At 44.0% G+C, this 27,220-nt stretch overlaps 1 protein-coding gene across 8 annotated transcripts in view; it reads right to left on the bottom strand.

The window, feature by feature from the left end:
• Nucleotides 1-1,831: 1,831 nt before the first annotated feature.
• The window catches only part of LOC311040405 (protein NLRC3-like), a 37,382-nt gene continuing 11,993 nt past the window's right edge, over nucleotides 1,832-27,220 (bottom strand). For all 8 annotated transcript variants that reach the window (XM_084050665.1, XM_084050664.1, XM_084050666.1 and 5 more), the window contains 6 exons: nucleotides 26,164-26,199; nucleotides 21,312-23,073; nucleotides 21,047-21,217; nucleotides 19,866-20,018; nucleotides 18,345-18,391; nucleotides 1,832-3,169 (listed from right to left, as the gene is read on the bottom strand). In XM_084050665.1, coding sequence (XP_083906791.1) covers nucleotides 2,610-3,169; nucleotides 18,345-18,391; nucleotides 19,866-20,018; nucleotides 21,047-21,217; nucleotides 21,312-23,073; nucleotides 26,164-26,199 — 2,729 coding nt within the window. In that variant the 3' untranslated portion in view covers nucleotides 1,832-2,609. The remainder of the gene's footprint in view (nucleotides 3,170-18,344; nucleotides 18,392-19,865; nucleotides 20,019-21,046; nucleotides 21,218-21,311; nucleotides 23,074-26,163; nucleotides 26,200-27,220) is intronic.

The following is a 27,220-nucleotide window of genomic DNA, read 5'->3' as shown; positions in this document are numbered from 1 at the left end:
TACACGTGTTGTGTGGTTGCAGATTGAACACCAGGGGGCACCAGGACAACATCATTAAATGTAAAACTATGTGGTTTACTTTAGTTTGGATGTTGGAAAAGATGAAGGTCCAAATAAATTGCACTTAAGCTAATGTAAGTGCAGTACTTGAGTAAATTAACCTTACTATGTTACTTTTCCCCACTGTTGATCCCACCTTAAGTCAGGGGTCTTCAAGGTTTTCCAGACAAAGGACCCCTTAGCTGAGAGAGAAATACATATTGTATAACATTATGTTGCAGATTAAACTTTTTAATAGATTACATAGATAGTTTCAGACTTATTTGACAGCACTATCATCAGTGTTTGATTGTTTGTTTGTTTGTTTGTTTGTTTACACATTATCTTTTCTATTAAATATGTTGGATTCATGTTAATGAGTACTTTTAAACAGTTAACCACTTAAACTCTCAAAACTTGTATTTAGTCTGCTCTTTTCCCCCCCCATACCAAACCTATTTGCCCGAAAATAGCAGATCTACAACCTCACACCGCCTCGCAGCGCAAGGCAGTGTGAGCTTATAGATCTGCTATTTTCGGCTAATGTTCCCATCAGAATAGAGATCCTAGGGTTCAAGTGGTTAATGTTAAACAAAGTTCCAATCACACAAAGATTTGGATGTATTATTATTATTATTATTATTACCCTTATTATTAAAGATTGAAGCAAAACAAGGTGACTTTCTTACAGTATGTGTTTATTAGAAAGCATGTCACATACCGCCTCCCCCATGACAGCCGGGGCGCCTGATGGAGGGGAAGGGAACTGGTTGGAATAACGTGTTCCTTCCACGCGCTACGTCCAACCAGGGAAATTCCCCCCTGTCAGGTGACAAGAAGGTCAGTTGGCTCTCATGCACTGAAGGAAGTATGAGCTCGGCCCTGGCCTCCCCATGCTGTGGGGGACTGGTGTAGCGCTGATAGGTCAGGTGTAGTGCCCAGGATCACTTAGGAAATTGGCACCGGGTGAAAAAATGGGTTACAAAAATCGCGGGATAAAAAATTAAGAATAAAAAAAAGAAAGCATGTCACACATGATACACAGGTTACTATAACATAAGAGTTAATAAGCACAACATTGTAAAACCCATCTCAATGTCCCATACAATGAATTCATAGGTCATTACAGACCATTTGACCAAACACATGGCTTTGATAAGCACAATAAATCGATACAATCATAGGTCATTACATTACATTAAGAAAAGGCTGAGACTAAGGAATAAAATCAATAGAAACAGTGGAATGATGAGAAAAGGAGGATGTGGGGTTGATGTTTATTCTTCTCTCTCTGTATGTATGTTTCCTTTCTCTTTGTAGAACCATTTGTATATTTATACCCATGTTACTTTGATGTGTTTCTCCTTTGCTATAATGTGGAATGAACTACCAAAACCCATTAAAGATCTGGACTCTCTACCCAAACTCAGAGCTAAACTAAAAGAATGTCTGACCTCAAAATACAAAGTGAGCATAGTTTAACTCCTTGAACACCTGGCAGTGGTGGGAAAAGTACTCTCCCATTTTTTACTTAATACTAAATAAAAGTATCAATACTGCAATGTAGAAATACTTATATACTTATAATAGTTACAAGTAAATGTCTGGAAATCAAAATTTACTTGAGTAAAAGTACAAAAGTATTGGTATCAAAATGTACTTAGAGTAACAAAAGTAGAAAGTACTCATTATGCAGAATGTCCAATTGAATACGTTTTCAATAAAATGTATACAAATATTTGAAAATAGCAGATCTACAAGCTCACAATGCGTCGCAACGCATTGTGAGCTTGTAGATCTGCTATTTTCAAATGGCCGAAATGTATATAGGGCTGAAGTGGTTAATGTGTGTTCTGTAATAATAATCAAAATCTACAAAGTAACTAGTAACTAAAGTTTTCAAATAATTGTAGTGGAGTAAAAGTACAATATTTGCCTCTGTGATGTAGTGGAGTAGAAGTAAAAGTATAAAAAAAATACTCCAGTAAAGTAAAAAATACCTCAAAATTGTACTTAAGTACAGTACTTGAGTAAATGTAATTAGTTACTTTACACCACTGACACCTTGGTAGTAGCATCCTCTGTATAACCTTGTACGTCCAAAACTGTTACTTTTTAGATTTCAAGTTCAAAAATATATAAAAAGTATCAGATCTACAAGCTCTAAACACACCGCTTTGCGCCGCGTTTAGAGCTTGTAGATCTGCTACAAGCTACTTTTGATGCTTTTGTGTGATGCTGCAGTGTGATCAAGTAGGGGTTAATTTATGAAAAGCAACACAAAGAGTCAGAATATGGAGATCAGAGGTTTCTGCCCGACAGCAACGATATGTATTACTGATGAATTGAGTACAATGGACCACAATGGAGACAAGATGATCTGCAAGCTCACAACACGTCAACGTCCGAGCTGCATAACTGTGTGTGTGTGTGTGTGTGTGTGTGTGTGTGTGTGTGTGTGTGTGTGTGTGTGTGTGTGTGTGTGTGTGTGTGTGTGTGTGTGTGTGTGTGTGTATGGGTGAGAGAATGTGTGAGCAGTGTCTCCAGGACACATGACGTTAATGTACCTCCTAGATCTGACACAGAGACACTGAGTTACCATAATACCAGCACCTGAACCCAGCACAGAGTGGTTCAGTGAAAGTGCACTGGTAGGTGTGTAGGTGTGTCAGTGTGTTAGATAACACTTTGTAAAAAGACAGACTTCCAGCTGGACAGTCTACATACACGGCTACTCTGTTGGAGCGACGGAGACGGAGGACAGAGTCAGAGGGACGGACAGAGAGTTTAGTCTGCTCCCCATTGTGACAGACATAGTAATAGTTGGCATCATCATCACATATCAGACTCCAGGATTTGTCATTGAATCCTAACGCACAGTCATTACCCCGTCCTCTCCTGTTGATTCCTCTGTGTGTCACTGATATATAAACACATCTACTCCACTCTACCTCCCAGTAACAGCGGTCAGGCAGACTCTCTCTACACAGAACCTGGTCAATGGAGTCAAATCTGTCTGGATGGTCAGGATATGGTTGCTGCCGTCCCACAGACGTCGCCTTCTTGTTGTCCTCAGACAGAGAGAGGTGTCTGTTTGCTGTGTTTGGATCCAGTGTGAGTTCACACACATCTGATGAGAGAACAACACACAACACAACACCAGTTTACTATCATATAGAACTTCATAATAATGTACAAATGTAACTTATTAACCACTATGAACACTGTTCAAAAATGGTAGAAAATGGCAGATCTACAAGATCACAACGCATCACGGGAGAGCTCTGTCATTTTCCGTATAATGTTCAGCTACTGTATAAATACCAGTGGTGGAAAGTAACTAAGTACATTTACTTAAGTAGAGTACGTAAGTAAAATTTTGAGGTACTTTACTTGAGTATTTCCAATGTCCAATACTTTTACATCTACTCCACTACATCTCAGAGGCAAGTATTGTACTTTTACTCCACTACAATTATTTGAAAACTTTAGTTACTAGTTACTTTTCGGATATAAATTACGATATTATGAAACGTACATTAACCACTTTAGCGCTATTTTATACCTAGGCTGTTTGAAAATAGCAGATCTACAAGCTGACAGCGCATCGCATCGCGACACGTTGTGAGCTTCTAGATCTGCCATTTTCAAACATTTTAGTACTCTTGGTACTTTAAGTACATTTTGATGCCAATACTTTTGGACTTTTACTCAAGTAAATTTTGAATTCTGGACTTTTACTTGTAACAGAGTATTTCTATATTGCAGTATTGGTACTTTTACTTAAGTAAAGAATTAAAGTACTTTTTCCACCACTGATAATTACCCCGAAGAGTTAATCTGGTTAATAATAATAATAATAAAAATATAGTAATATATAATAAATGAGATCTACAAGTTCAAAGCACCAGTGGTGGAAAAAGTACTAACGTTTCTTACTTAAGTAAAAGTATCAATACTACATTGTACAAATACTCTGTTAGTAAGTAAAAGTCCGGAATTCAAAATGTACTTCGAAAGTAGCAGATCTACAAGCTCACAACGTGCCGTGTCGGGACACGTGGCTCAAATGGTTCAGAAACCACTTGGGCTTTATTTCAAAAACATCAAAATGACAGATCTATGTGTTGTGAGCTTGTAGATCTTCTATTTTCAGTAAAATGTTCACCTACAATGACGTGTCCAGAATAAAAATATAATAATAATACATATATATAATAAATACGATCTACAAGTTCACAACACATCGTCATGCAGAACACACGTGCGCACACACACAAACACACACACACACACACACACACACACACACACACACACACACACACACACACACACACACACACACACACACACACACACACACACACACACACACACACACACACACACACACACACACACATGTTTTGTAATGTAGTAACCCAATGTCAAGGACCCAAAAATGTATATGTATTTGGCCGCGCACCCCCATCTCAAAATATTTTGTTCCAGGGACCCCCAGAAGCAAAGATTTGAGTTACAAATGTTCGCTCTAAAATATATAAATTCAAATATTTGCACAAATGTTCATGATTTTTCAAAAATAACAAATCTACAAGCTCGTAGCGCGGCACTCGGTGCCGCGCTATGAGCTTTTATATCTGCTATTTTTGAATAGACAAAGTGTAATATAATGCTTTTTAGCTCAAATCTAAAAATGACACAGATGCGTTCCAGGTCTTAATGGGTTAAGTACATTTATAATGTCACAAAAATATAATAAATAAGATCTACAAGTTCACAACACATCGTCATGCAGGACACACAAGCACACGCACGCACGCACGCACGCACGCACACACGCACACACACACACACACACACACACACACACACACACACACACACACACACACACACACACACACACACACACAGGTTTTGTAATGGCTTCCTAATTTGCAATTTGTAAAACAGTGTGAAAGGACCCCCCCCCTCACACTAGCACTGTGTTTCATAATCAAGCAAAATATGTAAAATATTCATAATGTTTTGGTAGCCATACAGTACAACCAGGCCATTTGAAGACATTTTATGAAATATCTGAGATCATTAGGATTTTCTGGAAGATTGAACATGTATTCTATATAGTTTGACCACTTCAAATACTCTTTCATCTTAAAATAACTAATAACCGAACATAGCGGATCTAAAAGCTTACAACGTGTCTTTGACGCCTTGCAAGCTTGAAGATAACCTTTGAGTGACACACTTAATGAGTGGTGACTGAGAACTTTAATCCATGAGAAGCAGATATACAAGCTCACATTGTGTCACTTTTTTTCCAATATACTTTTTGACTGTGTGTGTAACACGCAGTCTAGTCCAGTACATCTCAGAGGCAAACATTATACTTTTACTCCACTACAAGTGGATAGTGGGATCTACAATCCCACTATGCTTCACGATGCGACACATTGTGAGCTTGTAGATCGGCTATTTTCAAATGGCCGAAATGTATATAGGGCATTAACTGGTTTTGTAATTTAATCAAAATCTACAAAGTAACTAAAGTTTTCAGATAATTGTAGTGGAGTAAAAGTACAATATTTGCCTCTGAGATGTAGTGGAGTAGAAGTAAAAGTACTGAAAATTTAAAATACTGCTATTTTCAAAAGATTTTTATACATTTGAAACCTTGTGAAGAGGGACGTTCTGCATAATGAGTACGTTTTACTTTTAGTACTTTAACCCATTAAGGCTTTTTTGAAAAAACTTATGTTGCTATGTCAGTGGTTCTCAAACTTTTTCATGTCAAGGACCCCAGAATGTACAGTATATGTATTTGGCCGCGGACCTCCATCTCAAACTATTTTGTTCCAGGGACCCCCAGAAGCAAATATTTGAGTTTCAAATTTTCGCTTTAAAATATATATATTCAAAGATTTGCACAAATGTTCTTGATTTTTCAAAAATAGCAAATCTACAAGCTCGTGGCGCGGCACTCGGTGCCGCGCTATGAGCTTGTAGATTGAAATGACACAGATGCGTTCCAGGTCTTAATGGGTTAAGTACATTTTGATACCAATATTGTTGTACTTTTACTCAAGTCAATTTTGAATTCCTGACTTTTACTTGTAACAGAGTATTTCTACATTGCAGTATTGGTACTTTTCACTTGTAACAGAGTATTTCTACATTGCAGTATTGGTACTTTTACTTAAGTAAAACATTTGAGTACTTTTTCCACCACTGCTGATAGCCTAGTGATAGTAAATAAAATTCGCTCTGGTCAAACCCCATTCAGCAATCAATTAATTCTGCAGTTTAAAGGTGGCCTTACACTACGAGATAATCGGGGTCTTAAACAACCCTCCCGAGTATCGGTGGAGCGTGCCCTACCCCAGCCTATAGGTCGGGAGTGAATCTCGGGCATAAATATCATCTAGTGTGAGGGTTCAAAGATCCAATCTTAACCCTCCTGAGTTGCTCACAGGACGGTCGGGGCCGCCTGACCGTTTTCAAACATGTTTATTTATCTGGATCGCTACTGTATGGAACAGCACAGCGGGGGACCGAGAGAAACACGGCCGGTGTTCAGATGCAAAGGACGGGGGCCGATGTGCCGACAGCCCGCTAATCTCACGCACGTGTGTGGGAGCACACACACACACACACACACACACACACACACAATCAGGTTGGTTGTTTATGTAGGCCTTTATACAAGGCCTACCTTTATATCTTATCTCAGATACTCTTGTTAGATCCCCTTTCCCACTTGCCCCCCCCCCCTCTTCTTCTTTTTTTTCTTTGGAAATAACGACACAATGGGAACCATGCACAAAAAACGAATTTCACCCACTTTTTTACTTCTGTAAACCTGTGATGTGACAATAAAGCTGATTCTGATTCTGATTCTGATTCTAATTCTGTATCCAATATATGGATACTGTAGCAATATGTTCTTTTTAGCAAGTGACATCCTGCATGATCGACGAGTAGATAAAGTATGCTTTATGAAACTATGGACTGACGCAGGAACAGTGCAGACACTGCATGATGCAGTGGTGGAAAAAGTACCCAAATGTTTCACTTAAGTAAAAGCATCAATACTGCAATGTAGAAATACGTTAAAAGTTAAAGTCTGGAATTCAAAATGTACTTGAGTAAAAGTACAAAAGTATTGGTATCAAAATGTACTTAAAATAATAAAAGTAGAAAGTATACTCGTTATGCAGAATGTCCCATTTCACAAGTTTTCAAATGTTTAAAATGTATGAACATCTTTTGAAAATAGCAGATCTACAAGCTCACAATGCATCGCATCTTAACACATTGTGAGCTTGTACATTTTTCAATTTTTGGCTATTTTCAAATTGCCAAAATGTATGTAGGGCTGAAGTGGTTTTGTAATAATAATCAAAACTTACAAAGTGACTAGTAACTAAAGTTAGTTATGTCGTAAGTTCCAGAATGGTACTTACTATGGGATATCATCGCCCTCTAGCGATGCCACAGAGCAAACACACCGATCTCCCGAGCTACAATCCTCACAGATGATTGGAAAAGGGTCAGTGTGACGTAAAAAAACGGCGACCGGTTGGAGTATAAATACTCTTACGTCATATGAGCTCGACCTCTTCTTCTACTCTGCAGTGGCTGCATGCACTCGGAGCTGAACGAAAACATCGGAGAAACTTAGTGAATTCCAACACAACAAAGCGAGGGCACAAGTTGTTCCTTCACGGGTGCTTCGTGAAAAATAAGTTTCGTTATTATAACTCTCCCGAGTTCTCAACTTTATTCAACTTTGCTATCCTCTCTGTTTTCACGCCACGAGCGGCAAAGCTAAAGTGCTAGGCTAGGTTAGCTAGCCCTTTGTTTGACCACCTCGTGTCGAAAACAACAACAACAAAATGGAGTCTCCTCGTCCCTGCGGCAAGAGGCAATGTCGATTCCTCATCGCAGCGGAGGACGAGCACACTCTGTGTTTGTCCTGCTTGGGGCTGACCCACGCCTGGTTCTCGCGCCATAAAGAGGAGGCGGAGCACGGCTGCGCCCCCTGCGGCGCTTTGTCCCCGACCCAGCTGGAGAGACGTCTCGTGAGGGCCGGAGACTTAGCCGTGGCAGCTAACGGCAGTGCTAGCCCCGAGGCGCCGCCCGCCAAAGCACCCAGAGCGCAGGCGGCTAGCACTAGCAAGGGGGCTATGGGCCCTCCGCTCCACTCGGCTCCACATGCCAGTGGAGCAATCTCCAAGCGGACTGGGGAGGCCAGACTGGCTCCTCAGTCCCCCGGGAGCGTCGTCGACGAGGCCATCGGACCTTCCCAGGGTAGCGATGACTTCACCTTCTCCCCCACCTCATCCGTCGCCAACTGGGGAGACACGGAACTCCCAGGCGGATACGACGGCAGCGAGGAGGACGAGCCTCTCGTTCCGGAGACGGAGGAGGATGACGACGCCATCACCTCTTACCAGGAGCAGGAGGTGACTATGACCAGTCCGGGTCCTCCTGTCCTGGAGCCAGAAGAGGCGACGACCTCCCCGGAGCCTAGCCAGGAGGCCAAGGTGTCCGGGGAGGCCGTTATCATCGTGCTCCGTCGAGCGATGATTAGGTGCGGCCTTGCACAGCCGACGGAGCCTGCGAGGTCGTCGGTCGGGGTCCCCATCCCGGGGTTCCAAGGACTTGCGCCCCTCCCCCATCGAGTGGTGGACTCTAAGCTGCTCCCGGAGGCCTGCGGCGTCAGGGGGTCGACTTGGGGGTGGCAGGTCTCCCGCCCATGGATAAGGACCTGGCCACCGCCATCGAGAAGGCCAAATCGGGTCGGGTAGGGAAAGACCGCAGGAGTGGACACCCCTTTTCACCAACCCGAGGATGAAGGCCCTCTCCCACGCACACGCCGTGCTCTACAAAGCCTCTGCGTCTGCTGTGAAGGCGTTGAACGTGGGGTCGATGCTCCAGGGGTCGGCCGCGGAGAAGCTCAAGGAGCTGGTAGCCCGGCCTTTACTGGAGTCGGACACCTGCACACCACCCTTATCGACGACGCAGTGGAGCTCGCCAAGCTGGTCCAGTTGGCCATCCTCTGCAGCTGCAACGCGATAATGTGGTCGGGTCGGGCCATGGCCCTCACGGCGGACCTGGAGAGGGTCCAGTGGCTCGACCTGGCGTCGGAGTCCAAGGCCATCGTGACGACGGGTCTCAAGAGCCTTCCTCTGACGCCCAAGAACCTGTTTCACACCAAAGCGGACCTCATCGCCAAGGCCCAAGCCGCGGAGAAACAGCTGGAGGAGACAGCCGCAGGACTCCTCTCCACCCCCGCCGCCTCCTCCTCCTCGGCGAGGCCTCAGCAGCAGGGGGCAGCGGGTGATAAACGCCAGTCTGGACGCAAACGTGGAGCGTCCAGGGCATCCAGCACCAGAGCCAGCTCCTGGGACTGTACAGAGGGCTCCTTCGATGCTACAGATGTCAGGCTGAAGGATAAGGAGCACGCTCCTCCTCCCCCTCCTTCGCCCAAGGCCCAGCGGAAGGACAGCGGCCCTGGTCGCAAAGGTAGGCAGCAGAAGTGACACTTACCGCCCGTTTTGGTCGGGCGCTCAGCCCCCCCTCGGCTCCACCGAAATCATGGGGGGGCGGCCCCCCCCCAAAAGGGGTCAAACTGGTGCTTTCCTTGCCCAACCGGACAGAGTCGAGGACGAGTCCACCGGTGCAAAGAGACTAAGAAAGACGCTTTCGGCAATGGATGCGGTTCAGAGCCATGTGTGTCCTCTAAAAATTATGTCACCATTACCTGTAAAAGAAAAAATGTGTGTGTGTGTGCCGCCTGTGTGTGGAATAAATCCATTGCTGAAAACACAAATGCTCATTTTTTCCCATGCCATGAAATGCAAAGGAGACATGCTTCCCGGTGGGAACCGTTGTCGTCCGATACAATTCATGAGTCCTCAGTGTCCGCCATGTACCCCAGAGAGACGGGGAAACATTCCGAACACTGCAGGAACAAACACTGTGCATGCGGTACATATTTTGAACCAATCGCAGGTAAAGAGACCCTTGCTAATGAATCAAATGTGTCAAATGTCTTGTGTAGAACAGGGGTTCAATGTAGTCAAAACATTAATTCCATCTGCGACTTCACAGTACCTTCTTCCGTCCAGTAGAGGGCGTCCAAACGCCTCTGCAGTTCGGAAGAAGCACAAAATGGACGCCTCTCTCTCCCCTCGCAAGATGGCGGAGGAGAGGCGGATGTTGTCGACTCTGAGAACCCCGGTGTTACACCGGCGAAACTCCCCAGGGGGAACGAAAGTTTCGCTCAAGGTAAACACGTCTCACAAAATGACGAGACGAGACGGAACTTACAGCAACGAACCCCGGTGCTACCCTATCAACGCTCCCCGAGGGGTGTCGCGATCCGAGTAGGTACCACACCGCAGAAAGGTTCCGGTGTCTCGCCACACAGTACGACGAGGCCTCGAGTTCCCATGGGAACAGGCGCTCGCTCAGTGGCGAAGGCGACATTAGCCCGGCTAACGCTAGCATGCGATACTACAGGGCGGATGTCGACGGCGTGTGGGAATCCCCGTCTACGTCACGGGCTTCCCTCGCCAGCGTACGATCAGAACCCGACAGGGCAGATGACGTCAGCAGCCCCCACTTCCCCGGCGAATCCTCTCGCTCGTTGTCTTTCCAAATGGAAAGCTTGCAATCCACATCCTTGGGTGTTACGCACCGTGCGAAAAGGATACAGATTACAATTCTCGAGCACACCTCCACTAACTACCACAGTAGTGTTCTCCCGAGCGTCAGGCCAGGCGGCCATCACGCTGCGGGACGAGGTGTCGGCTCTCTTGAGCAAGGGTGCTATCAGAGAACTATTACCGGATCAAAACCGACTGGGTTTCTACTCGGAATATTTCCTGGTGAAAAAGAAGGAGGGGGGGGCGTAAGACCTATTCTGAACCTCAATGGCCTGAACAGGTTCCTGATGGTTTTCAAGTTTCGTATGCTCACGACGAAAACGCTGCTGGAGCAGGTTCGTCAGGGAGATTGGTGGACGAGTATAGATCTCAAAGATGCTTACTTCCACGTCCCAATCTATCCACCGCACCGCAAATTCCTTCGCTTAGGCTTCGAAGGCAGAGTGTACGAGTACACGGTGCTCCCGTTTGGCATGTGACTGAGCCCCAGGGTGTTCGTGAAATGCACGGAGGCGGCTATAGCCCCGCTGCGGCAGCAGGGTCTACGTCTGGCGACGTATATAGACGACTGGCTGCTGTCAGCGGATTCAAGGGAAGAGGTGGCACGCCACACCGAGGTGGCCATTGCTGATAGATTGCTTTATCATTTTACAAACACCTTAGGCTCAGATCACACATTGGAATAAGATAGACACAGACACAGCGGAGATCTCCTTCACTTTTTACTTGCCGCAAGGAGTAAATGTACAGCTTGACCTGAATCATTTCTGAAGTACAAAATACTTTACATTGATATATATACAGCAACATGAGAAGGGGAGACAGTTAAGCAGGAGGCAGGGCTTAGGAAGTACTCAAAAGTATTAGACTACTATGAGTACTCAGTACTTGAAGTTAGCAGGCAGAGCAGAGAAAGAAAGACACAGCAATCTCTGCTGGACTTAGAGATAAGGAAACTATGTAAACATCTGTAGCTTACAGGAGCTTTGTAACAATAACAAAACCACCTAATATGCAGTCTTTGGCTCCTGCACACATAAGGAGAAGAATATACTTCATCTATTCAATTGAATGATTAATTAGTTGAACACATTAACAATATGAATAGAACTTATAAACCCACATTACATAGAACTGAGAATCGGCTCTGTCAATTGCGCACCTACAGTCCCTGGGCTTCACAATCAACGTTCAGAAGAGCGTTTTGGTTCCGTCCCAACAAACCACCTCCTGGGGATATCCTTGGATTCCACCAGGATGGTAGCGCGTCTGTCTCAGGACAGAATAGCGGGCTTTCTGGCTTGCGTGAGGTCCATGCGCCTGGGGCGCACGGTCACGTACAGAACATGCATGCAGGCTGCCGGACTCATGGCCTCGGCCGTGAGCCTGATTCAGCTAGGCAGGCTCAACATGAGACCTTTCCAGAGATGGATGCGGTCTCTCAGGATTCCGCACTCCATGGGCTCTCGGAAGGTGGTAGTGTCAGCACAGTGTGTGTCGTCACTCCAACCGTGGGCGCAGGCAACCTTCTTGTCCGAGGGGGTCAAGATAGGCGCCATAACATCTTGGAAAGTGATTACCACAGACGCCAGCCTCTCAGGTTGGGGGGGTTGTTCACGAAGGCTACTCAGCCCGGGGTGTGTGGGACTCCTCCCAGAGGGGAGCACACATCAACTACCTGGAGCTGCTGGGGGTCTTCCTCGCTCTCAAACACTTCGAGAGCCGCATCAGAGGTTGTCATGTTCTGGTCAGAACGGACAACAGGGTTAACCCTGACATGTGTTATGTCAACAAACAAGGAGGATTGGGTTCCCTTGTATTGGACGGACTAGCCAGCAAAATGACGCTCTGGAGCGTACAACGCTTGGCGCACTTGCGCGCCGTTCATGTACCGGGCCATCTGAACAGCGGGGCGGACCTGCTGTCCAGGGGGGGGCCCCGGTGCGGGGAATGGTCGCTCTGCCAGAGGGCAGTGGATCTGATCTGGGCCCGGTTTGGCCGGGCGCAGATCGATCTGTTTGCATCCAGGGAGAACGTGAAGAGTCAGTGATTCTTCTCACTCAGGATGCAGAGCCAGTCCCTGGGAATAGACGCTCTAGCCCACGCTTGGCCAAGCGCGCTGCTTTACGCGTTTCCACCCCTGGAGCTGATCCGTCCAACTCCGGAACGGATCAGGACTCAGGGGGGGAGGGTTCTGCTGGTGGCATCAGCGTGGGGCGCGTGGAGGTCGAGACTTGGTGCCTGGAGCAGTCTCCTCAAGTGGAGGCTTCCCAGGCGTCAGTGGTGGCCGTTCTGACTTATCTGCAAGACAGATTGGATCAGGGGTTGGCCTTCTCCACGATAAAGGTGTACCTGGCTGCCATCTCCGCGTGCCATGACGGTTACCATGGCGAGTCGGTGGGCAAGCACCAGTTGGTGCGCCGTTTTATGAACGGTGCCAAGCGGGCTAGGCCAGTGAACAGACCTTTATTTCCTAGATGGGACCTAGCCTTGGTGCTGGAGGCACTGTGTAGGCCGCCATTTGAGCCTCTTGAGACGGCGTGTCTGCGCATTGTTAGTCTCAAGACGGCGCTCCTTTTGGCCCTTTGCACGGCGAAACGTGTTCCGACATGCAAGCGCTCTCTGTGAGTGAGGATTGCATGCGGTTCTCGGATGATGGCCAGAGGGTTTTGTTGAAACCCAATTTGGCATATGTGTCCAAAACCGGTGTGGTCGCCAGAGCTCCTGTGGAGCTGGGGGCTTTTCATCCTCCACCGTTTGCCTCAGAAGAGGATAAACGGTTGCATTGTCTCTGCCCAGTGAGAGCGTTAAAGCTCTACTGTCAGATGACGGTGGCTGGTCGTGAGTCGCCTCAGCTTTTCGTCTCCTACGGCCGAGGCCGCAGGGCGGCGGTGGCTAGACCGACTCTGTCCAGATGGATCGTGGAAGCGATTCGGTTGGCGTATGGGAGTAGTGGCACTGCTGTCCCGGTGGGACTGAGAGCACATTCTACTCGGGGCATGTCTGCATCGTGGGCCCTTTACAAAGGGGTGTCGCTGCAGGACGTGTGCTCGGCTGCCAACTGGTCGTCACCATTGACATTTGTGTCTTTCTACGTGGCGGCATCTGAGATGGCACACACGGTCTTGGGTGTGGCGTCTGCGCCGAGGTAGGTTGTGAATGCAGGGCCTGAGGGCGTGCATTCTTCACCACTTTTACGCAGTGGCTGGTTCCAGACATACAGATGGTGAGACAGGCCTAGGGGCTTGTTCTCTCTGTGTGAGTCTGACTGGCATTTCTTGCCCTCTCGGGACCTGATAGACAAGGTCCTAGGAGGAGGAGGCCTTGGTTTCCCTGCCACTTATCAGTCAGACTGGAGTTGTCTGGGCTGGTGGCTAGGGTCCATGATCCTGTGGGGTCATGGGCTGCCTGTAGGCCATGGTCAAGTCGAGGATTTGACCTGTGGCCTTGGGTGGCATTGGGTGGGGTTGGTGTGACTATGGGCTCCCCCGGGGGACGTGTATGTGTCCCATAGTAAGTACCATTCTGGAACTTACGACATAACTAACACTAGGTTACAACTGTAACCCAGGTTTTATTAGTAATGTAAGAATGGTACTTACGTTAAACCCCCTCTGAGTGCAAGCTAGCATGCAGAGTAGAAGGTTCCGAGGTCGAGCTTGTATGACGTAAGAGTATTTATACTCCAACCGGTCGTCGTTTTTTTAAGTCACACTGACCCTTTTCCAATCATCTGTGAAGATTGTAGCTCGGGAGATCGGTGTGTTTGCTCTGTGGCATCGCTAGAGGGCGATGATATCCCATAGTAAGTACCATTCTTACATTACTAATAAAACCTGGGTTACAGTTGTAACCTAGGGTTTTCAAATAATTGTAGTGGAGCAAAAGTACAATATCTGAGATGTAGTGGAGTAGAAGTAAAAGTACTGGAAATTGGAAGTACTCCAGTAAAGTACAAATATCTAATAATTGTACTCAAGTACAGTACTTGAGTACACATACTTAGTTACTTTACACCATGGGTTCCCAAACTTTTCAGCCCGCGACCCCAAAATAAGGCCGTTATTGACTCGCGACCCCGACACGGGACACATGCACGCGCGCGCAGCGCGCGTGCGATTTTTTTCGGGTCTCCCGCGGATAAAGTTACTTTTTTTGTTACTTTATTTCGGTTTTATGTTTGTGTTGTCACCTTGCAAGGACAGATTAAGTCCATTCAGTTTATCAAATATGATTTTTTTTCGGGTCTCCCGCGGATAAAGTTACTTTTTTTGTGACTTTATTTCGGTTTTATGTTTGTGTTGTCACCTTGCAAGGACAGATTAAGTCCATTCAGTTTATCAAATATGCAGTATAGAAGTTTTGACATTTATGAACATAAACTTAAACACGTTTGGTGCGCATTTGAGCGCACATGTAAGCCTAGGGCTATTCTCAACACATAGGCATAATGACACAAACAAAAATAGCACACATAACCAAAATATTTTTACAGTATATAAGTAATTTATTTACTATTAACCAAGTACAACAGTGAACAGACCACAATGATTTTTTTATGTGTAAATTGTGTTATACTTTTAGTTTGACGTTTCAGTACAGCTGCAGCTTGTACTGTTAATAATCTTGTTAATATTATAGATAGAATTCAATCAATCACATTTACAGTACCTAATGAGATGGGTGGGCACTATGCTGGGAGCACAACAAGTCCATTCTGGGTTTAATTTGAGAGACGGCCACTCGGAGATCATCTTCCACGTTTAATTTCGACCTGTACTTATTTTTAATGTAAGTCAGTGCTGAGAAAGTCTTTTCACATAAGTACGTAGATCCAAACTGTATCAGTACGTCCATTGCAGCCTTGTATAGCTGTGGGTATTCCCTCTCGACTGAAATCCAAAACTCGGCAAGCGGCATAGTACCAAACGCTGTCTTTAAGGTCCGATCACTTGACAGCTCATCAAGTGCGTCCTCCACGTCGGATGACAGGTGCTGCGCAGCGGTCACAGTGAATGGTGATCTTATCCAGTCATGTTGTTCTGGTGCTGTTTCCTTTGGGAAATATTTGTGAAAACGTTCCTGGAGGGCTCGCAGGTGAGCAGTGATAGAGCGCTTCACAATGTTAACACTTAGTTCATTTTCCTCCATGAATTCATGAAGCTCAGAAAACATATCAATCGTGCCCATTTCAACTCGCGCAGTCCACCGCTCGAGTTTCCTTGTGAATCCATGGATTTTGTCACTCAGGGAAAGGATGTTTGTGTTGTCACCTTGCAAGGACAGATTAAGTCCATTCAGTTTATCAAATATGCAAGATAAATACGCCAGCCTTGCTACCCATTCAGGTTTAGTCAGGTGCTCAGCCAGCTCTGGTGCTTTCTCCATCAGAAATAAGCGCACCTCATCCCGCAGCTCAAACACGCGGGTGAGAACATTTCCCCTGGACAGCCATCTCACCTCAGTATGGAACAGCAGGCCTTCGTGCTCCGAGCCCAGTTCGTTGCAGAGAGTTGCAAATAGCCTGGTGTTGAGTGGACGTGATTTTATAAAGTTGACCATTTTCGTCGCAGTATCAAGAACACTTTTAAGCTCTGGTTCGAGTGTTTTGCTTGCAAGAGCCTCTCTGTGAATAATGCAGTGCGTAAACTTTATGTGAGGAGCCACTTTTAAGACTCTAGCTTTCAGTCCCGTCCTATTCCCCATCATGGCCCCCGCACCGTCTGTACAAACCCCGATGCAATCATCCCAAGACAGTCCCTCTTCTTTTAGCTTGTTGTCAAGTTTTGTGAAAATGTCCTCGCCTGTACACGTTCCCTCCAGCGTAGTGCAAGTGAGCAGCTCCTCTTCCAGTTTTCCTTCAAAACGGTATCTCACAAATACAAGCAGCTGGGCACAGTTTGCAATATCTGTGGACTCATCTAACTGCAAAGCATATTTTGATTTCTTCACTCTGTCAGTCAGTTGACACTTAACGTCCTGTGCCATGTCAGTGATGCGCCTGCTAATGGTGTTATCAGACAGGGGCACTGTATCCAGCTCCTTGGCAAATTTATCACCATGCATAATCCGACTCATAACTATAGCAGAGGGTTTAATAAGGATTTCCCCAATTGTATGTGGCTTTTTTGTCTGTGCAATTAAGTATGCAACCTCATATGATGCCATTTGGGCTTTGGCCGAGATTTTAGTTTGTTTTGTCATGGTCTCCTTTTCGCCGAGCAACGCTCGTTGTTTTCGGCGAAAGAATTCCACTGGTTTATCAGCGTACTCGGCATGAGTAGTTGTTAAATGTCGTAGCATTTTTGTAGGCTTCATGCTTTCATGTGCAAGCAAATAATTACAAATAACACATTGGGGCTGTTGTTCTTTTTGGTTGTATGTGAATCCATATTTGATATAGTCCTCTCGATATACTCTTTTCCTCTGTGAGGAAGACTGGAGAGGCTGCTGTCTTTTTCTTATCTTTTTGGAGGAAGGCTTGTCAGGGGGCTGCTTCTCCTTTGTTTTACCCACACCCCGGTCTCCTCCCTGGGGTGTGCTCTCTTCTGCTGGGCTGGGGCTGGGGCTGGGGCTGTTTGACGGTGGAATTGTTTCGCCACTCTCCTCTTGTGGCTTCTCTTTATCTTTGGCCGGTATTAACCAACGTTTCATTTTTATCACAACTATGCTGGCTTAAAGCCTTTTGATTTGTGTTAATTGCGTACACAAAATCACTCCGCAACAACACAACGTGAGCTGACCTCCGCACTCGCTCTCTGTGCCTTGTTGCAGCTGCGGCCTGTCGCTCCTTAATTACCTCACAGGTTGCGGGGAAAAAAAGAAAGACAACACGACTTTTTTCCTTTCATGTTGATTCCACACATTCTACATTGCATCATCTTAACCTTACATTCTTTATTTAAAACTTTGTAACAGTTATGGTTAATATATACTATTTCAGTGTAAAATATTTTTAATTAACAAAAATAATTTCGCGACCCCATTGTCAGTGTCTCGCGACCCCAAATGGGGTCGCGACCAAAATAATTTCGCGACCCCACGGTCAGTGTCCCGCGACCCCACTTGGGGTCGCGACCCCGACTTTGGGAACCCCTGCTTTACACCACTGGCATGGTGTCAATGTGCACCCTTCATAGTTCTTAAATCCATCGATTTTGCAAAATGTTGCAAGGGAAGCCTTTCCGAGCCTGTGCCATGCCAACCTGGTTTATTTTTCGTTGCGTGATAGTGTCGAGCGGATAACATTATGCGATATACAAGACCACAATGACCCACATCAACATTTGTTTAATTAGAGAGAGGCTATCTTTAATTGAATCACTCCTATTTGGTGTGCTCTTACAGGCTAGAGAGTTTACATTCAGATAGGAAATGCTGAAAGCTCTGAGAAGTACAGTAGGTACTTAGTGTATAATTCTAGAATCCTGGACACCATTGCTAGGCAGGGTTCATCCAAAACTAGATTGTGTTATGTAATAAACCCCAGGTAATATAATGAATGTTTTTGTTAATATAAAAACATTACAGTTATGTTAAGTGAAAGTCACATGCTGCTGTTTATGTGAGCTGTTCTACATATGTGTGCTGCTTTGATTTCATGATTGAAACAGAGTAAACACTTACACTTCCGCACACCTGGTTGCAGCCTGCACTCTCCGCCATGGTGAACACTGGGGGTGAAGGAGAGACAAAGTCAAGCCTGTATATTCTATTTGATAATAGAAACAATGATAGATAATGAAGATTTATGCCATTAAACATTAAATACTACTATAATGCGTGGCAACGTGTCGTCAGCAAGGGGGCGTGGCACATGCAAGCTATGTAAGTGCACTGTGGTTGGGGACCGGAAGTTGAGAGTTGGGTAAGTTCCGGGAAAGACGCGCTGTGATCGGCCAGTAGTCACTTTGAGTGGCAGTTGGAGCAAACGCAGTCCCCACAACATCATTTACTATTCTGAGTCTATCGGTAAATAACTCGGACGGGGCTGAGTAGGCACAAGCGAACTTTGCAACGTTCGGCACGTGCCTCTAGTGGCTCAAGTTCGCTTGAGACTGCAGCCATGTTGGGGGTCAGAGAGTATATAAAGATGCACTTTAGACTAGGGGGTATGATGGTGGTCTGTGTTTGTAAACATTTACTTATTTGCCGACTACATAGTGAACGGGATGGATAAAAATGACCTCACGCTCAACATATTATGGCAACTAAATGTACGGCAAGCTACCTAGTAATTTTTGCGAATGTGCTGGGAGAATAACATTTTCCCTAAAGTAAAAACACATAGTAATTTTACCGGATAGCGCCATGACGTTGAGCATTGATTTCAACCAGAGAGAGTCAGTCCGTCACTTTGGATAGCAGCAGCTGCCAGGCAGCATATGCTTAGATTAATGTGGTGCTTAATATCGAGACAAGAGAGAGCGTGTGACAGTCAGCCCGTAGCCTAAAACTGTTCAGTGACAAAATGCTTCAGAGCAATGTTGACAATGGTCTGAGAAAGGTGAAACTTAAATGTGTTGCATGAAGAATATGGCTTATCCTAAGATGTAAGTTAAAGCTGTTTATAGGGAGAGGGGGTGACAGAGAAAAGAGAAAAGCAGGCATACTGAATTAAATGAAGGGATTGCGATTGCTTTTTATTTGTTGTGAGCTTGTATGCATAAAGGTGCATATAGGTTTAAAGTGCTCATGTGGCCTATAATAGTCACTTCTTTTCATAGACCTGGTTGCTTATTTCTCTCGCAAAATCCGGCAACACTGTTCACGACACATGTCTTGTATGATGAATTAATGTGGCCGTTTAAAAAAACGAACAATGTTGATATTTCAAGATATGTCGTCTGTTATGGGATTTATAAACTGAGCAAGTCTGCACCATCGTAATTCAATAAAGTATGTAATAGCTCGGAAGAGTCACTGTTTAAACCTCCGTCAAAAAACAGGTGATCCACGTCTATCTGTAAGAATAGCATCATTATTATGTAGTCTCTGACCCCCTACATAACCTCCGCTACCAAGTGACACATGTTGACGCCCCCTTTTGTTTTTTTTTGCCAGGCCCTATACAGCATCACAGTGTGATTTCACTACTCTTAAACAACTAAGAACTTTTGCACTGACTGGCAGCAAGTCTCTCCCTACCTGAGGGTCTGCAGTTGTCCAGCAGAGCGCAGCGTGTCTTCTGATTTCCCTGGGTGATTGTAGCTTATATCCAACACTTTTAGATGGGGGTTGGATCTCAGAGCTGTGGCCAGATAAGAACAGCCTTTCTCTGAGACCATACAGCCTGACAACCTACACAGAGAGAGAGAGAGAGAGAGAGAGAGAGAGAGAGAGAGAGAGAGAGAGCGCCAGGGGTCCATTTACGTTTTTAAGTTGCTTGATTTAGTATATATATACTAGAGTTGCGGGGGGCTACACCCCAGCCGCGCACGGGGCCCAGCGTGGGCGCGTGTATATTGGGGTACCCAAATCGTCGGAGTAAAAGTGTGGGAAAGTAAAAAAAAAAAAAAAAAAAAAAACTGTCTAGGATTGTGTCAATGGCTAGCAAAATCATTGGCAAGCCCCAAAAGGCCTTGAGCCTATTGTACAGGGAGAGAGTGAGGAGGAAAGCTCTGAGCATCACAGCCGATGGCTCCCATCCTCTTTCTAGAGAGTTTGAGCTTCTGAACTCTGGCAGGCGCTACAGAGTTCCCCTAGCGACCAAAAATATTTATAAGAAGTCTTTTGTCCCCAGAGCAGTCAGCATTCTTAACTCGACAGAATGACCTGCTGCATGGTGGTGATGATGATGATGATGATGATGATGATAATGATGAAATGAGGGCGATGATGATCATGAAACAGGTTCCTAATGTGGGTCTACTCTCCTTTTCTTTCTTTTATTAGCGATGGTGTTTTGTGTATTTCTATGATGTGATCCTCACTGCTGTGCTGTACCTCTAATGTTGTTTGTCTATGTCTGTATAGTGTCTGGTGAGCCAAAGACAAATTTCCACTTGTGGACAATAAAGATCTATTATTATTATTATCGCTTATTTCTAGCTTAAATGTTTTCAGATACATATTTTAGATTGTTTAAGTTTAAAACTAGTAATAAACCATCTGGACGTCATCTTGAATGAGATTCAAAAAGGAGTAGCCCTGTAATTAAAATCAGGTGTGTTTGGAGGAACATGCAGCCTATGGGAATCACACAGGTGAATGAAAGCAAGATGTATTCATAAGTTCTTGCTTATATCATGATGACGTTTGCGTTTGACAGGAAGTAATTAAAATGGGTACATAAAATGGCTTTATATAAAAGGTTAAGGAATACTGACCTGAGGGTCTCTAGTCTACAGTTTGGACTCGCCAGTCCAACACAAATCTTCATTATGCCTAAATCCTGCAGCTCATTATTAGACAAGTCCAATTCTATAAGACTAGAGTTGGAGGTGAGAACTGACGATAACTCCTCACAGCATCTCTCGGAGAGGTTGCAGCCACTCAGCCTAAAGAAAAAATAGCGCTACAATTAGATGTTTCTATTTTCTTTCCTTTAAAAGAAAAATGATATAATATTTATTCATGTGTTAGTTCACCTACAGAACTCTTTTGGAGGCTTTGACCACTGGCAGCATTCTTAGAAGAGCCTCTTCTGAAGCAGAGTATTTCTTCAGGTCAAACACGTCCAGCTCCTTTCCTGATGACAGCAACATGAATACCAAAGCTGACCACTGAGCAGGAGAAAGTTTGTCTGTGGAGATACTTCCCGAGGTCATGTACTGTTGGATCTCCTCCTGTAGAGAATGATCATTCAGCTCATTCAGACAGTGGAGCAGACCGATTGCTTTCTCTTGAGAGAGATTCTCCCTGATCTTCTTCTTGATGTACTTGACTGTTTCATGGTTGGTCTGTGAACTATTATCTTGCTGTTTGAACAGAACTTTTAAGAGAGTTTGATTGGTTTCCACTGAGAGGCCCAGCAGGAAACGTAGGAACAAGTCCAGGTGTCCATTTGGACTCTTTAAGGCCTCATCTACAGCACTCTGGTAAAGGTTCTTCTTAAATCTAAATGGATTGGACAACTTGGAGGTTGTTTGTGACATTAGGTTGAGACCATCATTCTTGAATGAGAGAAAGACATATAGAGCAGCCAGAAACTCCTGAACACTCAGATGAACAAAGCTGAACACTTTGACGTTGTGCAACCCACACTCCTTTTTGAACATCTGTGTGAACACTCCTGAGTACTCTGAGGCATCTTTGATATCAATGCCACACTCTTTCAGGTCTGATTCATAGAATATGGGGTTGCCTTTCTTCAGCTGTTCAAACGCCAGTTTTCCCAGAGCCAGAATAGCCTTAATATTCTCTGGATTCAAGTCCAAATTTCTCTGATCTCCGTCCATCCTGGCATTCTGATGATTGAACTGAACCACTATGAAGTGGATGTACATCGCAGTCAGGGTCTCCGGCAGTGCACCATCCTTCTCTATTCTCAAGATATTCTCTAGAACTGTCGCAGCGATCCAACAGAAGACTGGAAGGTAACACATGATGTGGAGGCTTTGTGATTTTTTGATGTGTGAGGAGATTGTTGTGGCCTTGTACTCATCATCAATAAATCTCTTTTTGAAGTACTCCTCCTTCTGGGGGTCAGTGAACCCTCTCAGCTCTGTCACCCTGTCAACAGAAGGGATCAGTTTGGCGGCTGCAGGTCTTGTGGTTATCCAGATGCGGGCAGAGGGAAGCAGGTTTCCCACAAAGAGGTTTGTAAGTAGCACGTCCACTGATGTTGGCTTCGTGACATCAGTCCAGATGGCATTCTTCCGGAAGTGTAGAGGGTACCTACTCTCATCTAATCCATCAAAGATGAACACAGTTTGGGTCTCTTTGTTGCAGATTCTTGCTGTGTTGATTTCACCAAAAAAGTGTTGAAGAAGTTCCATCAAACTGTACTTCACATCCTTCACCAAATTCAACCTTCGGAAAGTGAATGGAAACACAAAGTGGATATTCTGGTTGGTTTTATCTTCTGCCCAGTCCAGAGTGAACTTCTGAGTTGAGACTGTTTTACCAGTGCCAGCCACTCCCTTCGTCATCACTGTTCTGATTTTATCTTCTCCAGGTAAAGGCTTAAAGATGTCTTCAAGTTTGATTGGTGCTTCTGGTCTGAATGGTTTCCTAAATGCTGTTTCAATCTGACTGACCTCATGTTCATTACTGACCTCGCCACTCTCTTCCTTTGTGATATAGACCTCTGTGAAGATTTGATTAAGAGGTTTGTTTTGAGTTTGACTGATTTCATTCCACTCTTCCAAACACTTGGACTCCTGCTGAAGATTAGACTTGAGTTGTTGAGTTTCTAAATGACATAAAAAAAAAGAAAGAAAAAAAAGAAAAAAACAGACAGCCTCAGTAAGTGCATCTTATGGTATATGTGGTCCTCAAAAGAGAGGACTTGATCATTCTGAAAAATGGACTAAAAACCTACCTTTTAAAGCATTTTTCTAAAATTTCATGGACTTTGTTTTTCGTATTGAGTTTTAAGTTCTAAATGTTGGCCCTTTAGTTTAGCCTGGTTGGGTCTATTGTAATTATTTTGTTGCCTATGCTGTTTTTATGCTCTGCTTTTAATCTGTAGCACTCTGAGATTCGTGAGAATGTTAAGTGCGTTATAAATAAAATGTATTATTATTATTATAAAGTTAAAAGGACGATTGTTTGTCTGCGCTTGTTACCATTTAACAGTGGTAGGATTATGTAGTAATCTTCCATTTGAGATCAGATGAATTATTGACATATTTAAACAACAGTTCTAAAACCGCAGATCGGATATTTGTGCTACTTTTGTGTGACATAGAATGGTGATTCATTTACGGAAAAAGTTAAAATACGGAGATAAGAGGTGTCTGCCTGACAGTATATGCAATGTGGCCCTCTGGAGTGAGTGTTGAAATATAGTTTATATAAATATACCCTCTCCATCATCAAAGTTGCCCACCCCTGCTCTGTAGGCTCACACACCCTGACCTAATTTTTTTTTAAATGTTGTATTGAAAAAATACACTGACAAGAAATGGCTAATTATTTTTACATACAATATAACAATCAAACATTGCAGGAGGTGGAACGTTTTGTCATAGATAGGTTATTTGGTGCATAGCAAAACAAGGTAAGGGGAGTGCTTGCTTTACTTATAAGCCCTGGCCGCTCTATGCACCGCCCGCATGACTGTGAGTGACTGTCAGCTTTGGGCGGGGTTGTATCTCTAATCTACCACATTTAATGCGCGTGATGTGTTGAATTTGGATGGATTTTGATAGTGGAAAGTGTGCTCCATAATAGGTCACTTTCTCCCATGGTGCACATATGGGTGCAAGTACATTTGGTACTGGATGTGGAAATGACAACTGCGTCGGATGTAGACTAGCAGTGACACTGACGCTTTGTGCCGTTAAAACTTGTATTAAGTTAATATAACTTATTAAATCATATATGTTTTTGTTAAAAATTGGGTAAACTCAATATACATTAAAGCCTTAAATTACATTGCATGTATGTGATGAATGTAACCATATTGTTCAAAGGGCCGATATACAACCCCACGTTAAAATTAATGAATCAATCAATCAATTAATAAATGAATTAGATTGTAATGGTAAAAAATTTCCTATTTTTAAAAGGTCTGTACTGCCAGACGTTGCTTAATAAATTATATCACATCGGATCAAGTCCACGTCCATCGCTTCTTTTCATCAGAATGCTTAAGAGGTTTTGTCTTAGGCCTTTTAAGCAAGTGTTGGTGTACGTTCCAGACTATTTTCAGTCCATAGTCAAGAATGCTTCCATTTAGACCCTAGATGACCAGAGTCCCTCAGGGGATCTACAATTGTTCCCCTCCCCCTTTCCCTCTACACCAAATTACCTCTACAACACAAACCGCGAGGGGGCTCCGTGGCTCACCATCTTCAGCTGCGCTGCGTCTTTCGGTTGAACTCTGTGACTCTCTCTACCGTGTTCCGTCACCGAGAGGATCTACGGTACATTCAATTATGGTTGACTGTGTTGATCTCCGAAGGTGAAATAACCCACTCATTGTGTTAGCGAATAACAATGGCAATCCTGTATCCCTATTTTCTCACTATATTGTAAATAATTGTATCTAAGTAGGACGAGATGAATAGTTAAAAAATACAACGTCATTAATGTGTCTTAGTTTTCACCATAGATGATGATGCCACCTCAGACATCAAGGACAGCGTTGGAGCGGAACCGGAGACTCCACGTGGAAAAAAGGCTAGACTGGAGAGTGACTTTGTAGAGCTGTTTGGACCTCATTACGAAAGCACAGAGCAAAGGAGAGCCAAAGCGGCTGCAGATGAGGTACAGGATTACGCACAATCACCCCAAATACTACGATGCAAAACTCACTGGCATGGTGGGCACGTAATGAGGAGTGTTTCCCCGGTCAAATCTGCATCCTTCCCACATTGATGCACCAACGTCTTTCTTAACGCTAACCAAAAAGAAGGCAGGGTGAACATAATAAATGAGGAGGACAATGACAGCGAGAGCGAGTAGTCTAGCCTTGTGTTATTGACCAACAGCTGGATTTATTGTTGTTTATTTTGTTTAACGAGAGACACGGCAGATACAGTCATTTTGGTAAGTCCGGTTTTCATTTTTTATTATTGTAGCAGCTAAAATGGATGTGGATTGTATGGCAATTGTGAAATGCTGTTGTTGGTTGTAGTACGTTCTCACACATGTGCGTTTGTTTATATATCCGTTGTTATTGCAACCTAGCTGCTACGGAATGCCGTGCCCCAGATGAGTCGTTAACTCATTTGTTAACTGCTTATATCTTGTTAACTGTTTCTATTTTATTACTATTTATTTGTGTTTGATGTTCAGAAACTGTGATAATTTTTACGTAAAATCCTATTTTTGACCGACAATTGACTTTCAGTGCAGTTTCCTCTCAGAACAATTGATTATGTTTTTGTTTTTGTTCCGGCTCCTGGTAAGATGTTACCAGCTTTCAATTCCATTCATCAAACCAGTTTGGAGGCCTGCTGTCCATTATCGCAAAGCTGTGACTAAAGCCTTTCTTTCTTACTGCTCTCCATTATGTTAAAGCTGTTAATAAATACTTTCTTACTGCTCTGCATCATGTTAAAGCTGCTCATTAAGACTTTCTTACTGCTCTGCATCATGTTAAAGCTGTTAATAAATACTTTCTTACTGCTCTCCATCATGTTAAAGCTGTTAATAAAGACTTTCTTACTGCTTTCCATCATGTTAAAACTCTTAATAAAGACTTTCTTACTGCTCTCCATCATGTTAAAACTCTTAATAAAGACTTTCTTACTTCTCTCCATCATGTTTAAGCTGTAACTTTCATACTACTCTCTAGAAGGTTGGCAGTTAAATCAAATGTTTCATAACTCACCACTGTTAGCTGAGTCTTCTGATGGAAGTACAGCTCCTGCATAAGAAGAGGGGTAATGAAGTGAGTTGATATAATCTTGGATTATCTTGGATATCCTGGACCACTAAAGTGACATTACTTCAAAATTAGATGATTTCTATTCATTTATTTGAGAACAGACGCTCCAAATAAGGGCAACAATATTGCACCCAGATCATATTTTAATTTAGTTGAGGACATAATACTGTAAACATGATGTTTTTTTGTGTTCTGATATTTTGAACATGATTTCCTCAACTATGACATAATAGTACAGAATGTCAGTTCTTTCTGGACTACAGCCCATGTTTCCTGTAGTTCCAGTCAGACCTTCCCCTCCAGTCAATCACCTTGTTAAAGGTCCGGTCACACATATGCGTTTGGTGGGCGGAGGTTCCATCCACTCCTATTATATGGGAAAAAAACGGGAAGACCGTCCCGATGCGTTGACGGAGCTGATGCGCGTGCACTAGCGTGAAGTCAGACGCATCGGGTTCAACTACAGTATGAACTATGACCGGCAGTGATAGGCACCAACCAATGGGACAGATGCGTCATGCATTCACTCCACTGGGCGGGTTTTCACTTGTAGTTTTCTTTTAGTGATCCAGCGCTCCATATGCAGGGTGAATACAAGGCAGACGATCCCAAACAAACGGCCACACACATGCGCTTGTATTTCAATGCAAACATTGTTATTGTTGTTGAATGGCCTGAATAATTTGTACAGTTTACTCATCTGAATATCTTATGTGAGCATAATATAGAATAGCAGAATGAAAAAGTATTAATCCCAAATAAATTAGAAGTTTGTATTAATTATTCAGTTTCACATACAAACGTGGGCTACAAAAAACAAAACATCTCATGCAGTGCTTTATTTGTCATAAATTGCACCCTTCTACCATATGAATCTGCCATTCATAATTATTGATGTCATTCACATGCACTTGTCTTAAACCCTCTATTCTCAGTAAAAATGGACCAACGTTTTCTTGGACGCTTTTTTCTGCCAACACCAAATCTCTTTGAGAAAAAT

This window comes from Gymnoscopelus microlampas (genome assembly GCF_963454915.1).
Source record: "Gymnoscopelus microlampas genome assembly, chromosome: 24".
Classification (NCBI taxonomy): Eukaryota; Metazoa; Chordata; class Actinopteri; order Myctophiformes; family Myctophidae; genus Gymnoscopelus; species Gymnoscopelus microlampas.
This window is presented reverse-complemented; position numbering and strand designations above follow the sequence as displayed.